Source organism: Bos grunniens, chromosome 13 (genome assembly GCF_055505025.1).
Source record: "Bos grunniens cultivar Pamir isolate PY7600 chromosome 13, Bosgru_T2T1.0, whole genome shotgun sequence".
Lineage (NCBI taxonomy): Eukaryota > Metazoa > Chordata > Mammalia > Artiodactyla > Bovidae > Bos > Bos grunniens.
In genome coordinates this window covers 32,061,862-32,082,111 of record NC_141177.1, presented here as the reverse complement: position 1 = coordinate 32,082,111, position 20,250 = coordinate 32,061,862, and the positions used below count along the sequence as shown (strand labels likewise).

Below are 20,250 nucleotides of genomic sequence, written 5' to 3'. Positions count from 1 at the left end.
ATCCCCAGCCCCATGCACAGCTGAAAACCTCCCTTTGTAGAGCCTAGCTGCCCTAACCCTTCCACGACTCCACTATTGGAGTCCCCCCTGTGAGGTGCCAGAAGGGTATGGTTTCACCTTGAGCTTTATTGTCACCTTAGGGTTCTCAGGCAGGTGGGGCTGCTGCATGTCATGGAAGGGCAGGTACACTAAATTGATGGCAGAGCTGGGACCAAGTGCTCTTTTTGTCCTCCCTACTCTCCTCCCTCTCCATGGCTGGATAAATACATGGGTCATGCCCAAGCTGCCCCTGGGGCCTTCTCAGATAGAAAGGAAAGCCCCCCTCAGCATGTTATCCCACATCCCCCTCACCCGTACCCTTCTCATAGCCTGCTACTGCCCTTTCTACAATTAACATTCATACTTGGGTGGTCAGCACCACACCCAGGAAGGTCCTGCTTCTTCTGTCCCTCTCCTGTCAGCTCCAGTCCTTGTCCTGCCTGGCTCCCTATGCAGGCTGAGCCAGTCAGTCAGTGCACTCTGCCCTTTGGCTCCAGACCCTGCACAACCTCCTCCCTCTTGCTGCCCTGCCTGCAGCTGTACCCCCACCCTCACCCCCCAACTCCCACCCTGGCCCCTAGTTCAGACCAAGGGTCAAGCCTTCTGATGCAGTCTGCTTTCAGGACCACGTGCTCCCTATGGGGATGCCTTTGTAAACCTTTTAAGTCTCCTTGACCTCGGTCCTTGGAAGTGCCCTTCAGCCTTTCAGTCAGAGGGCTGAGGCCCAATCCCAAAGCCTGAGTTTCTGGATGTGTCCCCACCCATTCCTCCTGCGACCTCATCTCCCCGGGCAGGATGGTGGGGAACAGGGTGGATTTATCTGCCCGAGACCTGGGCCAAGAGTTCTGTTGGGCTGGGGCCCAGGGGTGGGAGGGTGATGGCACTGCGCCCTCAATTGGAAAGAAAGTCGATGGCGGCGCGCACGGAGCGATTGGTGCTGACATCAACAGCAGTGACCTTAATCTCAGTGTCGCCAAACTGCATGGCAGCGCGGATCTCGCGGCGGCCGGGGGGCGCTCCGGCGGCGTCAGGGCCTCCCTCGGCTGGCTCAAGCTCGAGGCTGAGCGCGCCACACTTGCGCACTCCTGGGTCGGTGATGAAGCGCGCGTCCTCCGCGGCGCAGCAGTACAGGTTGATGAGCACTCGCCGCTGTCCTGGGCGCGCTGGGCAGTAGCTGCGCCGCACCTCCTCGCCCAGGGCCACCGATTGTTCGGCGGCCACGAAGCGCTCAAAAACGTCGGTGCACCAGCGGCGACCGTCGCGAACCAGCAGCTTGTCAGGCGGGTGAACACCAGCCACGAAGCGGTTGAGCACGCCCACGCCGTATGTGAGCGGCGATCTACGCACCCGAACCACTCCTGGCGCCTGCCCAAAAAGCACTGCGCCTTTGAGGATGGTGAGGGCTACGTCGTGCGGAACCACCACACGCAGGCCACGGGCGCCCAGAGCTGCCTGCACCGCGTGCTGCAGCATAGCCGACTCGGCGAAGCCGCCCACCAGGAACAGCAGTTTGACACCCTGCACCTCAGGGCGCTCCAGCAGTGCTTCTGCGGGGACGGGTGGGGGAGGGGGTAAGGAGGACGGATGGGGAGTGGGCCACTGAGGCTACCGCTGCGCAGCCACTGGCGCTTCCCTTCTGCCCTCCTGTATGCCTGGGGCAACGAGAAACTAGCCATTTCACTATAAAACCTTAGCCTGGCTTGGATGAAGGAAAACACAGAGCACTTTCATGAGGGACTCTGCCAGCCTCATAGCCTCTGCTTCCTCAACACTATCTCGCTTTCCCACTACACTGTGGAGGGCTTGAGTAAGGGTGTGAATTTACACGTATTAAATGCCTACTGCGTGCAAGACATTGTGCTCACTTTCTAGATACTTAGACTCGTTTAAATCACTGTGATAACAGTGAAGTGGTCCATAACAGTTTGGGAGGGACCTAATACTACCTGGGGAGTCAGCCACTAGAGTTTCTTTAACCTGGCAAGACTACACATCGTCCTATTTCTTAATCCCCACGGCACTACATCCTCCAGGTATTCCCGATGATTCTGGGTCTCATTCCAGTGTATGGATTTGGGGAGGTTTCCAGGTACTAATCGGGGGAAATACTCTTGCATATGGGTGTGTATGCTAAGGTGAATGAATGACCCAAGCTTAGGCGCTCACCTATGTGCTGGATGATCCCGCTGACGGTGGGCTGAAAGAGTTCGTTCATGGCCTCACAAGTCATCCTGAGCATCCCATGTGAGGACCACTTCACGAAGTTCACGCTGTAGATGGTGAAGGAGGCACAGGCCCATGGGTCAGGGTCCAGGTCCTACCTCTATTCCAGGCCAAAGTACCTGGGCACATTCTGTATTGTGCCAACCACACTTCTAGGGGCTTTAGACTCAGGTCTGTTCCAGGTCCAGACATGAGGTCCCAGGAGAGGAGCCTCCTTTTGCCTCAAGCAGAGGAACACAGACCGGTTGGTTGGCAGGTATGTGTGTGCGTGTGTGTGTGTGTATGTGAGAGTAGGTAAGGCTGTGGGGAATATGAGATAGATTTTGGCCTTTCCGGAAAAGGCAATGGCAACCCACTCCAGTATTCTTGCCTGAAGAATCCCAGGGATGGGGGAGCCTGGTGGGCTGCCGTTTATGGGGTCGCACAGAGTTGGACATGACTGAAGCGACTTAGCAACAGCATTGGCCTTTCCCTGGGGGCTCAGGATTCTCTTGCCTCAGTTTGGGCTGCAGATTTCAGCTGGGGTCCTCATGCCCCTCCCCCTGCCTCCACCTGGGCTGGGATGACTTGTGCCTGGGCCAGATCAAGTGGATCCCCTGCCTCCTGGGGCCCGCACCTTCCCCTGTAGGGTGGTGCCCCGCTCACCTGCTCTTGCGCAGGGCCGTCTCCACATTGTGGCCTCCCTGCTTACGGTAGAAGTCAATGAAGGAGAACGGTAGGGAGATGTTGAGCGCCCCTGTACGGTGCGGGCCTGCAGTGCGTTTGCGGGCCTCGAAGGCTATAGTCAGATCCACCCAGGCTGCTGGACGTTGCCTTTTGAAGGTGGTGATGAAGTCCTCACCGAAGATGCGGCCCAGCAGCTGCTCGAAAGCCAGGTCCACGCCCACCGCACCACAGGGGCCGCCTGGCATCCAGCAGAGAAGGAAGAGGGCAACAGTGCTCATTCCGCTGCCAGGAGGTGTTGGCAGGGCAAGGGCGCTCTAGGTACCAAGGGTGCTGCCTGGCTACTCACCAGACGCCTTGTAGAGCTCCTTGAGGGTGCCATGGGGCTGCTCCAGCTGGTGCACAGTCAGGTCCACTGTGCCTCCCCCACAGTCTGCCACCACATAGCGATCTCCTGTGGGGGAAGCATGAGCACACACTTGTGGCAGTTTAGCTCTGGACCCTCTGGAGACTCAACCAGCCTTCAGCCCTGCCCCAGGTCCTGACCCCTGTCTGCAGGGCTGTGGGGGTTACGTTGAAAGGGGCTTCAGGTCACCGGGTAGGGGCACAAGGTGTGAGGGAAAATGATTCCAGATTCTGCAGCTCCACCTGCAGAGCATCCCCTGGAGGAAGGGGGGTTTAGTGGCATGGCTGTGAGTGGGGGTGGGAGTGCAGGCGATGGTGAGGGGACTACCAGCTTAGGTACAGTTGATGGAGTTGGAAGGGGCAGGGTTCCTAGAGGCTGGAGCTGATTTCGGGAATGTTTTCCCACCTTCAGTATCTGGTATTCCACAGGGCCCAAGGAATATCCCTCCATTGCCCTTCCCTCCCCACCTGCTTGCAGATCAGCCCACAGCTCTCCAACACCCGACTCCACCAGGAATGTCCGGCTGTGGCGGGATCTTCGAAGCTGCTCTCGGGCTGAGTGTTGAGGGACAGCAGGACAGTCAGGTCAGGAGGCTGCAAGACCTTGCCTTAATATAGAGGGGCTCAGGCCATGGCAAAATCAGAATTAGGCAGGTCTAGAGGAACTGGGGAGGAGGGGAGATCCTGAGACCTGTCCCTATCATAGAAGGTTGACACAGCAGTCTCAGTGCCTAGTCCTGGCAGCAGGAGCCTGGGGCTGGTGGGGGTGGGGGGACAGCTGACATGCCAGGAGGGGAGGGAAAACTGATCAGTGCTGTTTAAGGGAAAGCTGAAGATCTCCACCTTCAGCTCAGAGTACCTTTGTCAGTAACCCCAGCACCTCTTCCTAGGGTAGGCTGTCACCACCCCTACCACCCCTAGCCCCACCCCCACTCCCCACCTCAGATTCAGGGTTGGATTGAGTCCTCCCATCCTCAGACAGTCCTACTCCAGGGCACGGCATAGTCTTCAGCGCCTGCCTCCAAGGCCACCACTAGGCAGCACCCCTGGGGTTGGCTCACCCTGACGGAAGCTGGAGTCAATGGAGCGGCGTTCGCCCAGGCACCCTCTGCCTGGAGCTCGGCTACTCAGATCCACGAGCTGGTGCAGACGCAGCTTGCGGCAGTAGACAGAGGCAGCCTCAGGCTCCAGGGCGATGAGTAATTGCTCTGCATTCTCTCTCGACACCAGTCCAGCCTGAGGATGGTGGTTGGCAGGGTTGGGGAGCATCATGGACCAGGCATCACACTGAAATGGCACCTCAGCGCAGGCAACCAAGGCTTGTGGGGCTCCTATCTCCTCCCCATTATACCGCAGCCACGCTAGGCCTCTCAAGGCCCTTCCATGCTGCACAGATTTGGCGCTGTCTCAGAGCCACCCTATGACCAGGCTTGGGGTGGAAGGGATGGCTGTAGCCAAGGATGCCATGGGATTGCCCAGCAGGGAGGGACCTTAGACTGAATGAAAACCTAGAGCACCTGGGATCTGCCCCAGGCTGCCCAAGGTGGCCTGGGCTGCAGGAAGGTCCCCTTCATAAGTCCTGGGTTAGCAGCTGACCACTGGCTGAGGGGGTTAGTGGAGACTCCAGAACAGTGTATTAGGGGGTATAATGGCCAGACCATCAATCAGAAGGGATGGTGGGGGAGTCCCCTTTAGCTTACTGAACTCCCTTTCTTCACTGGTAATGGACGGTGGCCATGGGCTTCCCCACTCTCTTGAGAACTTTGTTCTCAAGGAATATGATATAGAAGAAAAGACACTTTAACAGTGAAATTTGAGGCACCAAGGCAAGCAAGATAGGGGGGAAAAACACTTTCTATTACTTCCTGCATCAGGACAGGGGATCCCCATAGGAAGTACTTTATGGTTTTGTGGGATTCCTCTGATTCTGACCAGGTTGGGGGATGGGTGGGTATCAAGACTTCTTGCCCAGGGCCAGCCCTTTCTGAACTGACAGCCAGGGAACAGTGTGGGAGGAAGCAGGGTGGGTAAACCAGCAGGGGGCTACTGGGGTGGGGGCGTTTGTTTTGGCTGGGTGTGGCCATGCTTTCATTCTGGTCTCTGGAAGGGGGATGGATGCCCACTGGCCTTGCGGTTAGCTCCTTCCAGAGACAAGTGAGGGCACCTGTGGATTTGACACCTAGGAAAAGGTATGTTTCTGGGGGGTTGGAGGTTCTGGTATCTTCCAGGGGAGGGTGCACTGGAATTCCTGAGACTGCTTTTGGAAATCCTCGGGTATCCCCCCAAGGCCCCAGTTTCAGGGGCAGGATCAAACAATGAGTCCCCCTCCAACCTTCCCATCTCCACTGGGGGCGGGGGGGTGCCTGAGCTGCAGTCTCCCTTTCTCCAGAACTTTGGGCCTCTCTTATGTTAGGAAGATCAGCAAACATTGGCCAAAATTACCTCCCTTCATAGTTTCATAGTCTTATTTCCTCTGCTCAAGAACTTAAACTGGTTGGGGCTGTGGTAAAAATACTGATGCTGGCTGAAGTGGATGTTCTTGGCGTCCTGCCCAGCTACTGTCAGTGTTACCTGCCATCAGCTCCCCGCTGCCCCTTCTCTGGAGAACTGCCTTCAACTGAATGGGAACTACTCACTTGGGGGGGCTTACTCCAACCAGTTACCAATGACAGACTGATAAGGATGGACAAAAAGCCACCCCTCTTGCCTCCCTGTGGCTAACACTAGGGTACAGTCTCCCTCCAGAGCTCTCCGTGGGCTCAGGCTGAGGCTGGACTCCAGGTGAGACCCGTCCCCGTGCAGCTGTTTCTCCTGTCCTGCTTTCCTCACTCCCCTTTCACCTGAGAGTCCTTCTTCAATACACCACATGCACAAGAATTCCCATCTTGGACTCTGCTTCTAGGAAACCTGCATTAAGACTCTGGTTAAGCTGGCCTGGGCTGTCCCTGGTCCCTCAGCTCTCTGTTCCTACAGGCCCACCCCCTCTCTTGGTGGCAACAACCCTCCAAAATGCCCAGCAGGGTGGGGCTGGCAGTCTTTACACGATGGCTCTGTGGTCCCAAGGGTGGTGTATGAATGAGGGTGTGGAGCCACGCCCGGGGCCCTTCTGAGCAACATCCACAACTCTGCCTGCGTGTTCTCACCAGGTAGGCAGCCTCCCGCATGAACTGCTTGGCTGGTTGTTTCCAGATGGCAGGTACAGTCAACACCCAGCGCACAGTGTCCTTCTCCAGCAGTGACGGGCACTGCTCACTCAGCTCCTGGAGCACGACGGGGCAGTGAAGGCAAGGGCTGGCTTGGTCTGAGGGGCGTGTCTTTATAGGAGCTAGAGGAGCTAATCAGGCCTGAGGAACTTCCCAGCTGACTTGGGGGAATCCTAACACCCCCTTTCCCACCACCACCCACCTCCCCAACCCCTGACGCAGGGCTACCAGATAGGAAGGCAGAGGACTGGAAAAGATGACTTCTGTCTTCTGACAGTGGCTACTCAGTGGATGGGCTGAGGGGAAAGGATGGGCCTGGGGGTTGTCCACCCCAGTAAGCAGAGATAGGGTCACAGCGCACCTGAAGGGCATGCTCCTTGAAGAAGCGCAAGGCATGAGCGAACACCTCCAGGGCAGGCATTTTCTTTCCGTTTACTGCTTCTAGCTGGGTCTTCAAAGTGAGATCCTGGCAGGGACATAGGGCAACTCTGTAGGAGGACACAGCTCTCCATTTCCTGACAACCTTATATTTAACCCCATTTCCTGTGCTCCCCTCTTTGGTACTGTTCCACTCTGGCTCTAATCTTACATCAGCTCTTCTCCCCAGCCCTTCCCTTTACCCTATCATACCCCATGGTCATGCCTCCATCCCTTAAGTTCAAACTCCTCCTCCAGGCCCCCCTCACCTTTTAGCTTTGCCCACCCTCCATGAGGCCTCCCTCCCTGCTTTTCCTCCTGGCCCTGCCTTCCTGGCTGGAGCTGGGCCCTGAGCCAGAATGTGACTCACAGTGGTACTGTGGATCTTCATCTTGAACTTCTCGAAGTAGAGCCAGTCACGAGCCTCCTCAGGGTCCAGATCGTGGTAATAATCGCGGGCTGTATAGCCAAAGCTGTGAAAGGCACCCTCTGGGGTCAGCAGCAGGCAGGTAGGGGTCTTCTGGTGGGCCACACCTGGGTCCCCCCCTTCCCATTTCCTGTGGAGGCAGAAGGCTGTCAGTGTGGTCAGCAGTAATCTTCCCTTCATGGGGTTGGGTGCTGGCTCTGGGACCAGCTGTGGGACTTGGGGCAGCTCACTTGGCTTCCTAGGCTCCATATGTAAAATGGGAATAATAATGGTACCTACCTTTTAGGGTTCTTGTGAATATGGTGCTTGGCATCCACTTAAATCTCCATAAATGTTGCTCATTGGATCATCTCTATCCATGGAGCCATGGGTCCCATTCGACATCCTCAGCTTCTGCTCCCTCCCATGAAGTACACCATTTGACTTCACCTCCCTGTCCTTTTAACAAGTAGCAGCAAGCCATCATCCATCTGCCTTGTCTGGCCTTCTGATGAGTCTCTCCAGGACCCTGGCAGAGGCCTTCTCCCAGCTGGCTGGTTGCCCTCCTCTAGGTCATGTTCCACAGAGCTAAGCTCTATGATCATTCCTGTCTGGCCCACCTCAGCAGCTATACCCCAGCTGACTGCACCTTCAACAGGCCCCCAAAACCTGAGATTCCAAACTTCCCTGTATGCAATCATCATCTGGACCTCCACCCACAACTCACTGCCCAGGTCATTGGCCTGGCAAATCCTTCCTCCCCTTCCTCTGCCTTTTCTGATGCCCTGACTCCTCTAGGCCAAGCTCACCATTGCATCCATTTGGGGGAAGGAACTAGGAATCCAGGGAGAAGGAAGAGCATGTTCAAGTTTACAGAGGTGTCAAAGAGTGGGGAGAACTAGCTATAAAGTTGGCTCAAAGCAGCAATGTTAAGATCAACTAAGGAGTATCAAATGTCATATCAGAATTCTGTCTTGGTGGGTTTTAAGGGAGTGAAGAAGCATGACCACATTTGCCTTTAGAAATGTCTTTGGTCCCCATGTAGCAACAGAGTGGAGGAGAGGGAGGGTGGAGAAGGAAAACCAGGGAGGATATTGCAGTCATTCAAGTGAGAGAGGGTGGGGCTGAACTCAGGGGTGCGACTGGGGGAGAGAAGTAGATGGGTATTACAGAGATATCAGGGAGATAGACATGATGGGGCTTGGTGGCTAGTGGGAGTGGGAAGGGCTTGGGAGGAGGCCAGAATGTCCCCCAGTCATTCCTGTGACTATTATCGCCATAGTATCCCTTCTTGTGTCCTCAGCCCTAGCAACAGGCCCAGCGTGGCCTCAGCTGTGTGTGCTGACAAGCTGGGATGCCATTCAGCTCCTAGAAAGCTCTAAGGTCCTAGGGCCTTTGTGGCCTCAGATGGATGTGGAGGGAGCAGAGAAAGGGGAAGGACAGTCCACATTCATGCAGGTCAAGTCCCCTGTATCTTTGGGGCAGTGACCCTTGGCTGTCTTTCCATATAGCCTCCCAGGCCCTGGTGAAGCCTGCTGATCCTCCATCCCAGTCTGAGTTGGAAGCTTTGGCATCTTCCACCTACAGGCTACAGTCTCACTAAGATACATTCAAAGGATCAGGGTCTTGAGGCCTGAAGGGAGGTATCTAACAAACGTTTTGTTCAAACAAAACTCAACAAACTTCATCAGAATGGATTTTTTCAAACAGCTCTTTCATGACAACTGTGTGACTTGTCAATTCAGCTAACCTCCCTAGTATTTCATTTGAGATGTTGAACCTAGGACTGCCTCAAGGAACCTACTACATAGAAATTCCAGCACAAGTTTCCAAGGAAGAGTATTCATTGCAACACTTTTTCTAGTGGTGAAAATTTAGAAGGAAAAACCCTCAAAACTATCAACAGAAGAATGAATAAATCATGATATATCCGAACTGTGGAATACTATGCAACAATGAAAAGAAAATGGTGGCTCTCTCCGTATTCACATGAAACATCTACAAAATAGTGCTGAAAGCTTAAAGCAAGTTGTGTGTTTTATTTTAAAACCACATATTTGTGCATACATGTGTGTCCCTATGACTAGCCCAGAAAAAATAATAAAAAATTTAAAATAAAAAATGAAGCCCAACATTTTCTTGCAGAGGTCAAAGAGCTGCCCCAACTGGGGCTGAGGGCCCAGACCTGGGTCCCATCCTCCAATCTTCTGTCCCAGTAGGGAGCCCAGACTAGGGCTGGAAAGCTTCTGCGAAGACCCCATGTCTCCTTAGTGACAGTACTTCTGGGACTAGGTCTCTCCCAGGGTGTAGGACTCCCGGCAACCAATCTCCCAGTCCAGCCACTCTCACCTCATCATGTGGATGGCCTCAGGGTCACTGGCAAAGCTGAAGGCATAGCCACTGGATGTGGTGCCAAAGTCGATAGCCACTACCACGGAGAAGGGGGCCTGCTGAGGGCCTCGGGCCTCGGGCTTCTGCAAGTGCAAGAGCTAGTCAGGGAGCAGCCAGAGGGCTAGGCTGACTGTGCGTCGAAGTCCTCCCCACCCCTGGCTGTGGTCCAGACTAGCCCTGGCCCACCGCTACCTACTTCCTGCCTGATTTCTCTCCCCTCCTAAGCTCCAGACTGAGCCCTTGAGATGCTAACTGCTCAGAAAGCCCAGGGCCTCTCAGGTAGCCCCATGAAGTTTTGAGCTCAAGTTCCTACTTCCCTGCCCTTCTGCCTGAGCTGCCTTAGCCCCACCCCCATCTTACATCACTTCCAGCCTGGGCCCAGCTGGAAGCAGCTCTGCTGCTCTGAGCAGCTCCACAGCACATGGACCTGTGTATATGAGACCCTCCTGCTCTTGTGGCCACAGTGAAATAGCCCGACTCTGTCCAGGTTTGTGGCAGAGAAGAGAACCCCATGCATGTGCCTCAGAGTGGTCCTTACCTTCTCCCAGGCTAGCCTGGGCTCCCTGAGAACAAAGGGGTCCCCAGGTTGGATCACTAGGGTGAGGCCACCCCGGGTAGGGTGACTTAGGGAATTTGGGGGTGATGGTTATGTCTTAGATATTTCAAGCTAGCAGTTACCAAACTATTTTTTAGCCATGTGTCTCCTCTTCCCTAGATATATCTTTTAATAAGGTGGGGCTGTGGTTGACAGGAGGGGAAGCAAGTCTGGGAGGCCCAGTGCTCTGAGGACCTACCAAACTAGTTGCTCAGAAGTACACCTGCCCAGGCAGGCTAGTTGCAATGGTTCCTGGATGTCATCCTGGAGGGGGCTCATCTCAGTAAAACTGTCACTACTATAGTCCAAGGTTGCCTAAGGCTGACCCATCTGGGGAGAACATGAGTGTACAGGGGCAGGAGGCATGGTGGTACTCCCAGCCCAGACCTATGGGCTCTTCTAGACATCAGTGCAACCCTCCCCACCACCCAGGCCCCCCACCACCCCAAGCCCTGCCCTAGGCTTACTGGAGACTGTGAGGGTGTGAGAGGGGCAATGCCACAGCTTTCCTGGGTCCTTGGGGAGGCAGGTGGGCTGGGCACTGGAGACCGCTGTGGGCTGGAGCCTGCAAAGAGAGGACAAATCACTCTGGTACAATCAGAGTAAGGGGCTGGTGGCTAGGTCCCAGGTGTGGGGGTTCCCCATCAGTCACTGCCGGGCCAAGGTGAGCGGTACCCTGCTGGGGAAGAAGGACTAGGGAGGGAAGGTAGGAAGGACAGGACTGAGGTGGGGGTGGGGGATACCTGGGCTCGGGGCCCATTATCAGTTAGAGGCGACCTATTCCTGAAGGGTGACTCATACTTCACCTAGGGACTCACTGTCTTCCTCAGCACCCATCAGACACGGTGGGGAAGGGGAGGGATAGAGAAGCATCGTGGGGGTGGGCAGGACTGAGTCCAAAGATAGAAGGGCAGGAGAGAGGGGCAGGTGAGCTCCTGGGTGAGGATGGATAAACCAGAAGAGGTGGGGGAACTACAGACCTGAGTGGGAGGTGGAGCAACTCCCCTCTCCATAAGTTCAGCCTCATGTTCTAATCAGGACCTGGGGGAATTGCCTCTCCTACCAACCCTCTGCCCCCAAGGGTCATGGACAGGCCCAGCCCTGCCCTGAGCAGCCCTGAGCCAAGAGGTGTCTAACCACAGGAGGAAGACAGATTCCAAGCTCCCGTTCCCCACAACATGCACAGACCTGAAGCCAGCATTTGTGGGGAGGAGGCCCCCTTGAGACCCTCTCAGAGGCCCAGGATGGAGCTGGACCTTTGGTGGAAGGAAGCAGTGCAGCTCCCAGAAGGCCACTGGCTTGGAGGCTCAGGCAGTTCAGGAGGCAGGAGAGCCTGCCTGGCTGGACATCCCCCAGGTGTGGGCTGGTGGCTCAACACCACCACACTGGGCTTTGCTGAGGCCCCTGTGCAGAGCACTGGGGCTGCCCTGGGATCTGTGTGTGGGGACAGGAGGCTGGCCATGGAGATTGGTGGGGTCTGGCATTTAGACACACTGGCAAATCAAACAGGCCTGTCTAGCTTTAGGCTGAGCCAGGGCTGGGGCCTCAACTCCCTCAGCCACAGCCATGGGGCCCTGACAAGTCCCAGGCCACCCTGGCCTTGGGTACCCTGGTAACATATGTGAGGGGCGGGGCATGAAGGGAACTCTAGGAAGTGCCTGCACAGGGCTGGCATCTGTCTTGCAGTGCTGGAGGGGCAAGGACATGGTGGTCACACTTCCAGAGGCCCTTTTTCTTAGCCAGCTGGTGCAGGCTTGGGCCAAGCTGCTGTGGCTTGAGCCTGGGAAGGGAGGCAGGAAGGAAGGCCCAGCCCACCAGGTCTTTGTGAGTGGACTTCCTGAGGCGTGTCTGTCCTGCCGCCTGGCCTCCCACCCCTGCACAAAACCCAGAGCCTGCTCCCAGACCAGGCCAGACGTGCATGCACAGAGTTCTGTGCAGATATACACACACCCTCACTTAAGACCCTGTGCCCAGAGACCTGCCCTTAGGCAGACAGGCAGGGACACACACTCACACTCACATACTACACACACACCCTGCACAAAACACATGCACGCCCATACAGCCCTGTGCACACAGACCTACCCTGCATACACATACATGTAGACACTTGGGCGTCCCGTGAACAGGCTTGCAGAGTGTGCACACGCACACACACACACACACACACTCACATACATACTCCTGTTGCACTAACCGGTCCCATGCACACACACTCACAGAACGGCTCTCAGAAGCCTCTGCTGAGAGAGGCACATGGACAGACTAGGGGTTGGTCTGAGTGCTGGGGTGACAGGGGTAATGGGCCCAGATGGAGGTGAGGGGGCAGGTCTTACCAATGTACAGCCCCTGTAGGTCCATCTCCGGGACAGCCAGCATCTTTGCAGGCCCTGTAGCTGTGAACAAGAATGGACAAGCAGAATGGCATTTATTTGCTCCTTTGTTTCCTTACTGAATAATTATTTACTTTCAGCTGGAGTCCACTGAAGCAAGTCCCAGACATCATGTTGCTTGACCTATAAATTCTTTAACATGTCTCTCCAACAGATAACGGATTTTTTTTTTTTAATAGATACGGAATTTTAAAAGGACACTGCCACAACACCACTATCATGTCCAATAAAATCAACAGTAATTCCTTAATCTCATCCAGTGATCAAGCCCACAGTCCTAGCTTGTCTCAAAAATGTTTTGTTTTTGTTTTTGTTTTGGCTGCACCACCTGGCTTGCAGAATTTTAGTTCCCCGAGCAGGGACTGAACCAGGGCCTGCTGCAGTGGAAGCCCGGAGTCCTAACCACTGGACTGAAGGGAAGTCCCTCAGAAATGTCTTTTTTTAACAATTGCTTTGTTGGAACCAGGACGCTCCTAAGTGTTTTCAGGTGCCTATTCTCTGCCAGATGCTGTGGGACATCAGTGACCCAGAGAGACACTGTTCCTGTCCTAGGGGCCCATAGCCTGGTGGATAAATCGTTCATAATCAGATAATCATGTACCTGAAACTGAGATTACAAATGGTGCTATGACAGATACAAGCAGGGCAGAAAGGGTAGCATGGCAAAGCTGAAGAGAGGGGTTGGGCGAGGCTTACTGTGCAGGCAGATCCTGGTGGTCTCAATTTTAAATCTGGTTTTTTATGAGGGACAAGAGCAAATCCTGAAGGGCTTGAAGTGGCAAAGTGGAGACAGGCGCATGACTAAATCTGTTTTAAAAATCCCACCTGGCTGCATGGAAGTATGGACTGCAGCAGGGCAACATGAAACAGGAGCCAACAGTGCTCCAGGCAACAGATGCTGACTATCTTGAGATATAAGTGCACACATTTAAGTTAGAAGTTAAAATCAACTGACAGAAGTTGGCTGGATTGGACATGGGAGATTAGGAAGAAGGTGTTCTTCTTGGACTGACTGTCCAAGCAAGGAGATGGATGGTCAGATGGAGAATACTGGAGCAGGGCAAGCTAGCAGGGGGAAAGGGGCAGTGTTCCGGGTACAGTTTTTGAAACTGCTGAGAAAACAGACCAAGGAGTCAGGTGACATATGACCTAGAGGTGAGGGAGAATTCCGAGGTGGAGATTTGTGTTTGGAGTCATTGTCACAGGAGGTTTGGTGGAGAGTAGTGTGGGCGAAGGGAAGGGAGGAGAAGCTCTGAATAAAGGTTAACAGGAGGAAGGTTGGCTGGCCAGGGAGACAGGGATGCCTGCTATGGTTTCATGAAGATCTCGATAAAAGAAGGCCGCGAAGCTAGATCCTTCAGAGATTTTTAGATGAGAGGTCTCGGGGAAACACCAGATTTAATGTTTTAAAGGTCCAGGGCATTTTGGTGGAATGAAGGAGTGGGGTGGGAGTCTGGTAGGCAAGGAGGGAGCAGAGGATGAGAGAACAGAGCTAGCACTTCCGGCTAGTGCAGCTGAGATCAGGAGGTGATGTGCATATTACCTGGAACAAAATAAAGCTTGAGGAGGGAAGGACAGGATTTTGTTTTCTAAGATGAGAGGAACTTAAGCTTCTGTCCGCCAGCTCCCAAGAGCTGATTCTGTGCATCTCTTCTCAATTTTGCATTTATTGACATCACATTGATAGTTTGAAATCAGCCATGGTGATTATACCATACAAGTTGGCAAACTGCAAATCAGGTTTTTCTCCCTCTTGGGGAGCAGACTGAAAAACATTTACCAACAAAGGCTGGATGAAGGCCACAGGAGAGATGATGGCAGCCGTATTTATAAGTTGTTTCAATTCATCAGCGAAAACATTGAACATTTCTTCCAGCCAGGTTCTACAGCTAAGTGCTGGGGAAACACTGCTCAATGAGTGGATTTTCTCAACCAAGGATATTGTATTTGGAGCAGAAACAATCTAGAATAACCAAGAAAAAAAGACTCAGGGTTGTCATTCTAAGTTGATTCCTTGTCCAAACCATCGTCTGTAATTACCCCAGCTCTTATCTCTGAGCCTGTGATACACTGAGTGCTCTGATACTCAGGGCTGACAAGGGCCTATTAGGCACCTTAAGGACACCTGGCTGGAGTGCATCCTGTTACCTGTCCGTGCCTCAGTGCCCTTTCCTGTAAAACAGATCATGCAGGGGCTTGTGAGGATCAAGTCCAAGGATGGAAGGCGGTTGATAAAAAGGCAGATGTGAGCAGTGTTCTTTCCCTTCATGATATGGATTCTGAAGTTTCTCTTGTCAGAATTTTTGGTCTTATTGAGACTTTTATTAGTCATTCTGAGTTCTTTAGAGAAGGAGGGAGGCCCTGAATCAATTTGTGTTAAAAAAGGAGGATCCTGCTGATTCTCTGAGAGGTGGAGGTAGAAGCAGGTGGCAGCCACACAAGCATGCATACATGCCCCATATTTCTTTGGGACATCCTTACCGTGCATACACACCCATTTACCAGAAACATTTAGGGAGAATGCTGATCGTGGGACTCAGGACAACCTCCACTCCCAAAAGCTACATCTGGGCACGGTCTGCAGCTGGAAATGGGGGGAGGTAGAACCCTGCCCCAGGGGTCCACTAATTTCAGACTGGCCATGCTTATGGGTTTGAGAATAATTGAATGGGCCAGTTTGACTTACGTAGAAAGTAACCATTTCCTGGCTACAAGAGCAGGCTAAACCCTGGCCCCAGACTGACCCCTGCCCTACCCACACACAGACAATCCCACCTCCGGTCTGTCCCTTAACTTCACCCATGGACTGACCTATAACTCTTGGCCTCATATTGACCTCTGATCTTCAGCTTTACCCTGACCCAACAGGCCTGACTGGGGACTAGGACAGGGTGTGGCTGAGTAGGGAGTTGAAACCAGAGATTCCCAACCCACAGTGTTCCCCAGACTACAAAAGCCTAGGACTTTCTGTCCAATGGAGAGAAATCTCCAAGGATCTTTTCCTCAGTTGGGCGTGATGAGGCTGGGTCCTTATATCCCTTCCCATCCCCCACCAGAGCACTTGGACATGTGGTGTTGCTGGATTTCAGGGCTCCACACATACCCATCTTCTGCCCATGAAGGCAAAGAGCCCACCCAACTTTACAGCTCACCTCCATACCCCCACAGGCCTTTTCCCTGCACCCTGCCTCTTCTATCCACTGCTCTCTCTCATCATCCTGCCATTCAGCAAACAAAGAGAAGCCACAGGCATTTTTCCCAAATCAGAGATTGAGCCAACCTGGGCCCAAGGGACAGATCAGAAATGGCACCCAAAGGGCTGCCCCCACCTGTCTCTGGAGAGGCGCCCTCAAGGTGAGGGACCAGAGGGAGGCTGTGGGGTGAGGAAGCTGCCTTTTCTGGGGCTGGGGCAGGGAGCGACAGAAAAAGCCTCCTGCATCCCCTCCCTGTCCTCCGCTTTTCTTTCCATACATCCTGCCCCACCCCCATGGGTCCCCATCAAGGGAGCAGCCAGTTCATAAACAACCTCTGTCCCCCACAGCCTAGGCCCTAAGCCCCTCCCACCCTCTCCTGCGGTCCCTCATCACCTCTCTTACCTTCTGGGGATCCAGGGCTGCCTTCACTCTCACAGGGAGTCCATATTTTAGAGCTTCCTCCCTCCCCTTCCCTCTCCCCCATACAAGCTAGCTTTGCCTCCTGGCTCCACCGCCCCCACACGGAGCCCAGACCCCACTCCACCTGGACCCCCACTCTGGCCTCACCGAGAGAAACCAGAGGTCCCTGTTCACGAGGCCAGCCCACAGTCTGGCACTGTGGCACCCCAGCCACTCTTGAACTTTTGAGACCATAGGCCCTAGGAACTCCCCCTGCAGGCACCCCCAAAGTACACACATATTTAACCCCGGGGTCTCCACCTTCTGGCCTAAGCACCGTGTCCCTCTACAAACTTGCTCCCCTGGAGCAGCCCCCAGCCCCACAGCCCCGACATAGAAGTCTCTCAAGCCCCGCTCTGTCCCTCCCCTCCGATCCCCACCCTCACCAGTGTAGGGTCCCAAAGCCCGGATGGGAGCCCTCAGTCGCTGCCCCAGTTGCCTTCCTGAACCCCAGAGCCCTGCTGGAGACGGGGGCTTGCAGCTCTGTCCCAGTCCCGTTCTCCAGGGTCAGGAAGTTTGTGGTGGGGTCTCAGCCGCCAGCCCGCGATGAAACCGCAAATCTTGGCGCCCTTCTCTCTAGGAGCCCAGCAGCGCCCTGCCCAGGACTCACCTCTGCCCTCCCGACAGCTCGACCTCTGTCCAGACGCCTGGAAGCTGGGCCCGCAGCCGGTGGGCTGGCCGTGCCGTGCCGCGGCGGCCACAGCCCTCGACGTGCGCCCAGCCCCGGCCCCACTCTCCGCCCTGCAACGCCCCGACCCCGCTCCCTTCTCCTCCCCCTCCCCCAGGCCGGATGGCCGCGCCGCCCGCCGCCGGGTGGGCCTGCGCTCCAGCCCAGATGTGCGAGGCCGGGGCGGGGCCGGCAGCGCGGGCCTCCGCCGAGGGGCCCCGCCCGGCTCGAGTCCACAGCCCCTCCCTGCGCCCCTCCTGCGCCTCCCACTTCCCAGCCACCCGGGGGGCCGTGAGGGAAGAAGGTTGAGGAGGCGAGGTAGAGGGTAGAAGAGAGGAATTTAAGAACCCTCCTAGGCCTCCTGCAGCCGGGCTGCGGACGGGCCCTCTGCCCACCTCAAGGCCACCATGGGCCAGCTAGAAAGCCCACCTGCCTAGAGGGAGGGCCCTGCCCCAGACCCTCAGAGCCCCTTCACCCAGACACCTACCCCCGCACCACATCCCCACCAAGATCCCTAGCTTGGTCTCCAAGGATCAGAGAAAAGAGGCCAAGCTGAGGGTGAGCACAGGCCTTCCAGCCCAGACCGGGCCCTGGCTCTGTCCTTGCTGAAGTCTGGGGCAGGGAGGGAAGCATTCTCAGTCTGGGTCCGCCCTCCTAGCGAAGGGAGCACTCAGAACTCATTCTGCTTCGACAAGGAGCACATAGCCCCTTTCCTGTGAGGGCCCGTGGCCTTCTTTCTAACCTAGCCTTCTGTCCTAGCCCATGCTTTCCTGAGGATCTGGGGACCTGGCCTCCAAATAGAAGACTGACAAAGTGGAGATCTGGGTGTTAGGCCCTTCTAAGGCAGCTAACTTCCCATGCCGCACCCCCCACACCTCTTGGTTCTGGTAGGACCTGGGCCTGACCCATTTCCTTCTGCCCACTGTGCCCCCACAGAGGCTTAGGCTGGCATGAGTGGAGTAGGGCCAAGGGTTCCTTCTTAGCTTGTCTCTCTGTGCTAGGGGGGCTGGCCTCTTGTTTGTTCCCTCAGCCCCCTCCTCAAAGAAGGCTCCCATAGTTCTTTAGGCATCAGTTGCCACCACCCACCCCAAACCTTGACATGGCCTATTTTCCCTCCCTGGAGTATTTTCTTTCCTCCTCTCTGTGCATCTAAAAGGCTCCTCAGCTAAGGTATCATCTCTTCTAAACTTTCGGCCCTTATTGTCAGGGCCACTGCTCTAGAGGGCTCCCTGCAATGAGGTTGGGGTTGAGGGGCGTGCAGCACCAAACAATTTTTGATGTTAGCACTGGGCCAGTAAGCCAGCAAGGTGTTCAATCAGCAGCCTCCACTGGCTGCTCCAAATGTGTCTGTAAGAGTGGTGACTGCAGCCATGAAATTAAGAGACGCTTACTCCTTGGAAGGAAAGTTATGACCAACCTAGATAGCATATTCAAAAGCAGAGACATTACTTTGCCAACAAAGGTTCGTCTAGTCAAGGCTATGGTTTTTCCTGTGGTCATGTATGGATGTGAGAGTTGGACTGTGAAGAAGGCTGAGCACCGAAGAATTGATGCTTTTGAACTGTGGTGTTAGAGAAGACTCTTGAGAGTCCCTTGGACTGCAAGGAGATCCAACCAGTCCATTCTGAAGGAGATCAGCCCTGGGATTTCTTTGGAAGGAATGATGCTAAAGCTGAAACTCCAGTACTTTGGCCACCTCATTCGAAGAGTTGACTCAATGGAAAAGACTCTGATGCTGGGAGGGTTTGGGGGCAGGAGGAGAAGGGGACTACAGAGGATGAGATGGCTGGATGGCATCACTGGCTCGATGGACGTGAGTCTCAGTGAACTCCGGGAGTTGGTGATGGACAGGGAGGACTGGCGTGCTGCGATTCACGGGGTCGCAAAGAGTCGGACATGACTGAGCGACTGATCTGATCTGATCTGATCTGTTGGTGTGTCTGTGTGTGTGTGTGCGTCTATGAGTATGAGTGTGTCTTTGTGTGTCTATGAGTGTGTATATATATGTGTCCATATGTGAGTATGTCTCTTGGGATGTCTGTGTGACTGTGTCTGTGCCTGTGTGTCTGTATGTATTATATATGGGCATGTCTGTGTCTTACGTCTTTTTGTGTATGTATTTGTCATATTTGTCTGTGAGTGTGTGACAAGTATGTGATGGGGGCTGGGAGGTCTTCATCTCATTGCAAAGGCTGAGAAAAGCCAGGGAGGGTTGAAGTGTGGCTGTGCATTAGGGGGAAGGGGCAAAGGGTCTAGCCCCTTAAACACATCCTGCTTCTTATTTTTCTTTTTCCTCCATTCTAGGTGTTCCTCCACCCTCACCCCTAGCTTCACAGGCTGGCTCATTCCTGAGGGCTATGGCGGCAGGCTTTGAGCAGGAGTGGAGAATCGTTGGGGGGGGGTCCCTAGCTCCTGGTGCCCTTCTGCTTAGCAGCCTTCTGTTCCCCACTATTTTAGGTCCCTCAGGTGTTGCAGTCCCACCCTTGGGCAGCTTCCAGTCAGACACAAGAGAAGGATGGCAAACAATCCCAGTGAATCCTTGCCCACTGGGAGATTCAATTCAATTGCCACCAGAAGATTTGGACCAAGATAGGCATTGATGAGGGTCCCACAGAGCCCCCAAGGGACGTCTCTGAGCCCTTGCATTCCCTCCTCTCCCCTCCAGTGCCATGGAGATGCACTCAGTGACCTCACTGGCTTCCTGCTTCTCCCTGGTGGGGGAGGAAGGGGGAAGGATCCGCTCAGGAGCAGCCTCTCTCCAGGCCTTGCCTCCCTCCTCTGGCCTGCACTCAGGATCTCCCTCTATTCATTCTGTTCCTAGCTCTGCCCCTCCAATTCATCTCTTTCTTGCAACTGGAGGAGACTTTCAAAAGTGCAAATCTGATTCCACTGCTTCACCATTCCTACACCGTCCCTTACCTACAGGAGAAGAGCCAGTGATCCAAGGCTTGGACTGCTGTTGGCTGATCTCTCAAGCTCCCCTTTCCAGCCCTAAAGTCCAACCCCATCTGCTGCCCTTCAAGCCCAGCTTGCCTTCTTTGCTTCCAAACCTGGGCCAGCCCCCAGCCTGCTCTGCTCAGCAGGCAGCACCCTTCCTCCCTTGGGCTCTTTGGGAAAAACTGGCCCCTGGGAAAGTTTTGTGGGTGATGTGTCTGCTCAAAGAGCCCCCAGACGTGGCCACACCAATCTCAGGTG

At 54.7% G+C, this 20,250-nt stretch overlaps 1 protein-coding gene across 1 annotated transcript; it reads right to left on the bottom strand.

Moving 5' to 3' along the window:
- Positions 1–106: 106 nt before the first annotated feature.
- Positions 107–17,136, bottom strand: HSPA12B (heat shock protein family A (Hsp70) member 12B). Its single transcript, XM_086333340.1, has 13 exons — positions 16,999–17,136; positions 12,679–12,738; positions 10,810–10,907; positions 9,706–9,830; positions 7,321–7,507; positions 6,895–6,999; positions 6,474–6,590; positions 4,392–4,566; positions 3,799–3,885; positions 3,275–3,379; positions 2,908–3,166; positions 2,206–2,309; positions 107–1,586 (listed from the first exon to the last, which is right to left on the bottom strand). The coding sequence occupies exons 2-13, from the start codon at positions 12,719–12,721 to the stop codon at positions 931–933; spliced, it is 2,061 nt and encodes a 686-aa protein (XP_086189466.1). The 5' UTR covers positions 12,722–12,738; positions 16,999–17,136; the 3' UTR covers positions 107–930.
- Positions 17,137–20,250: the final 3,114 nt, after the last annotated feature.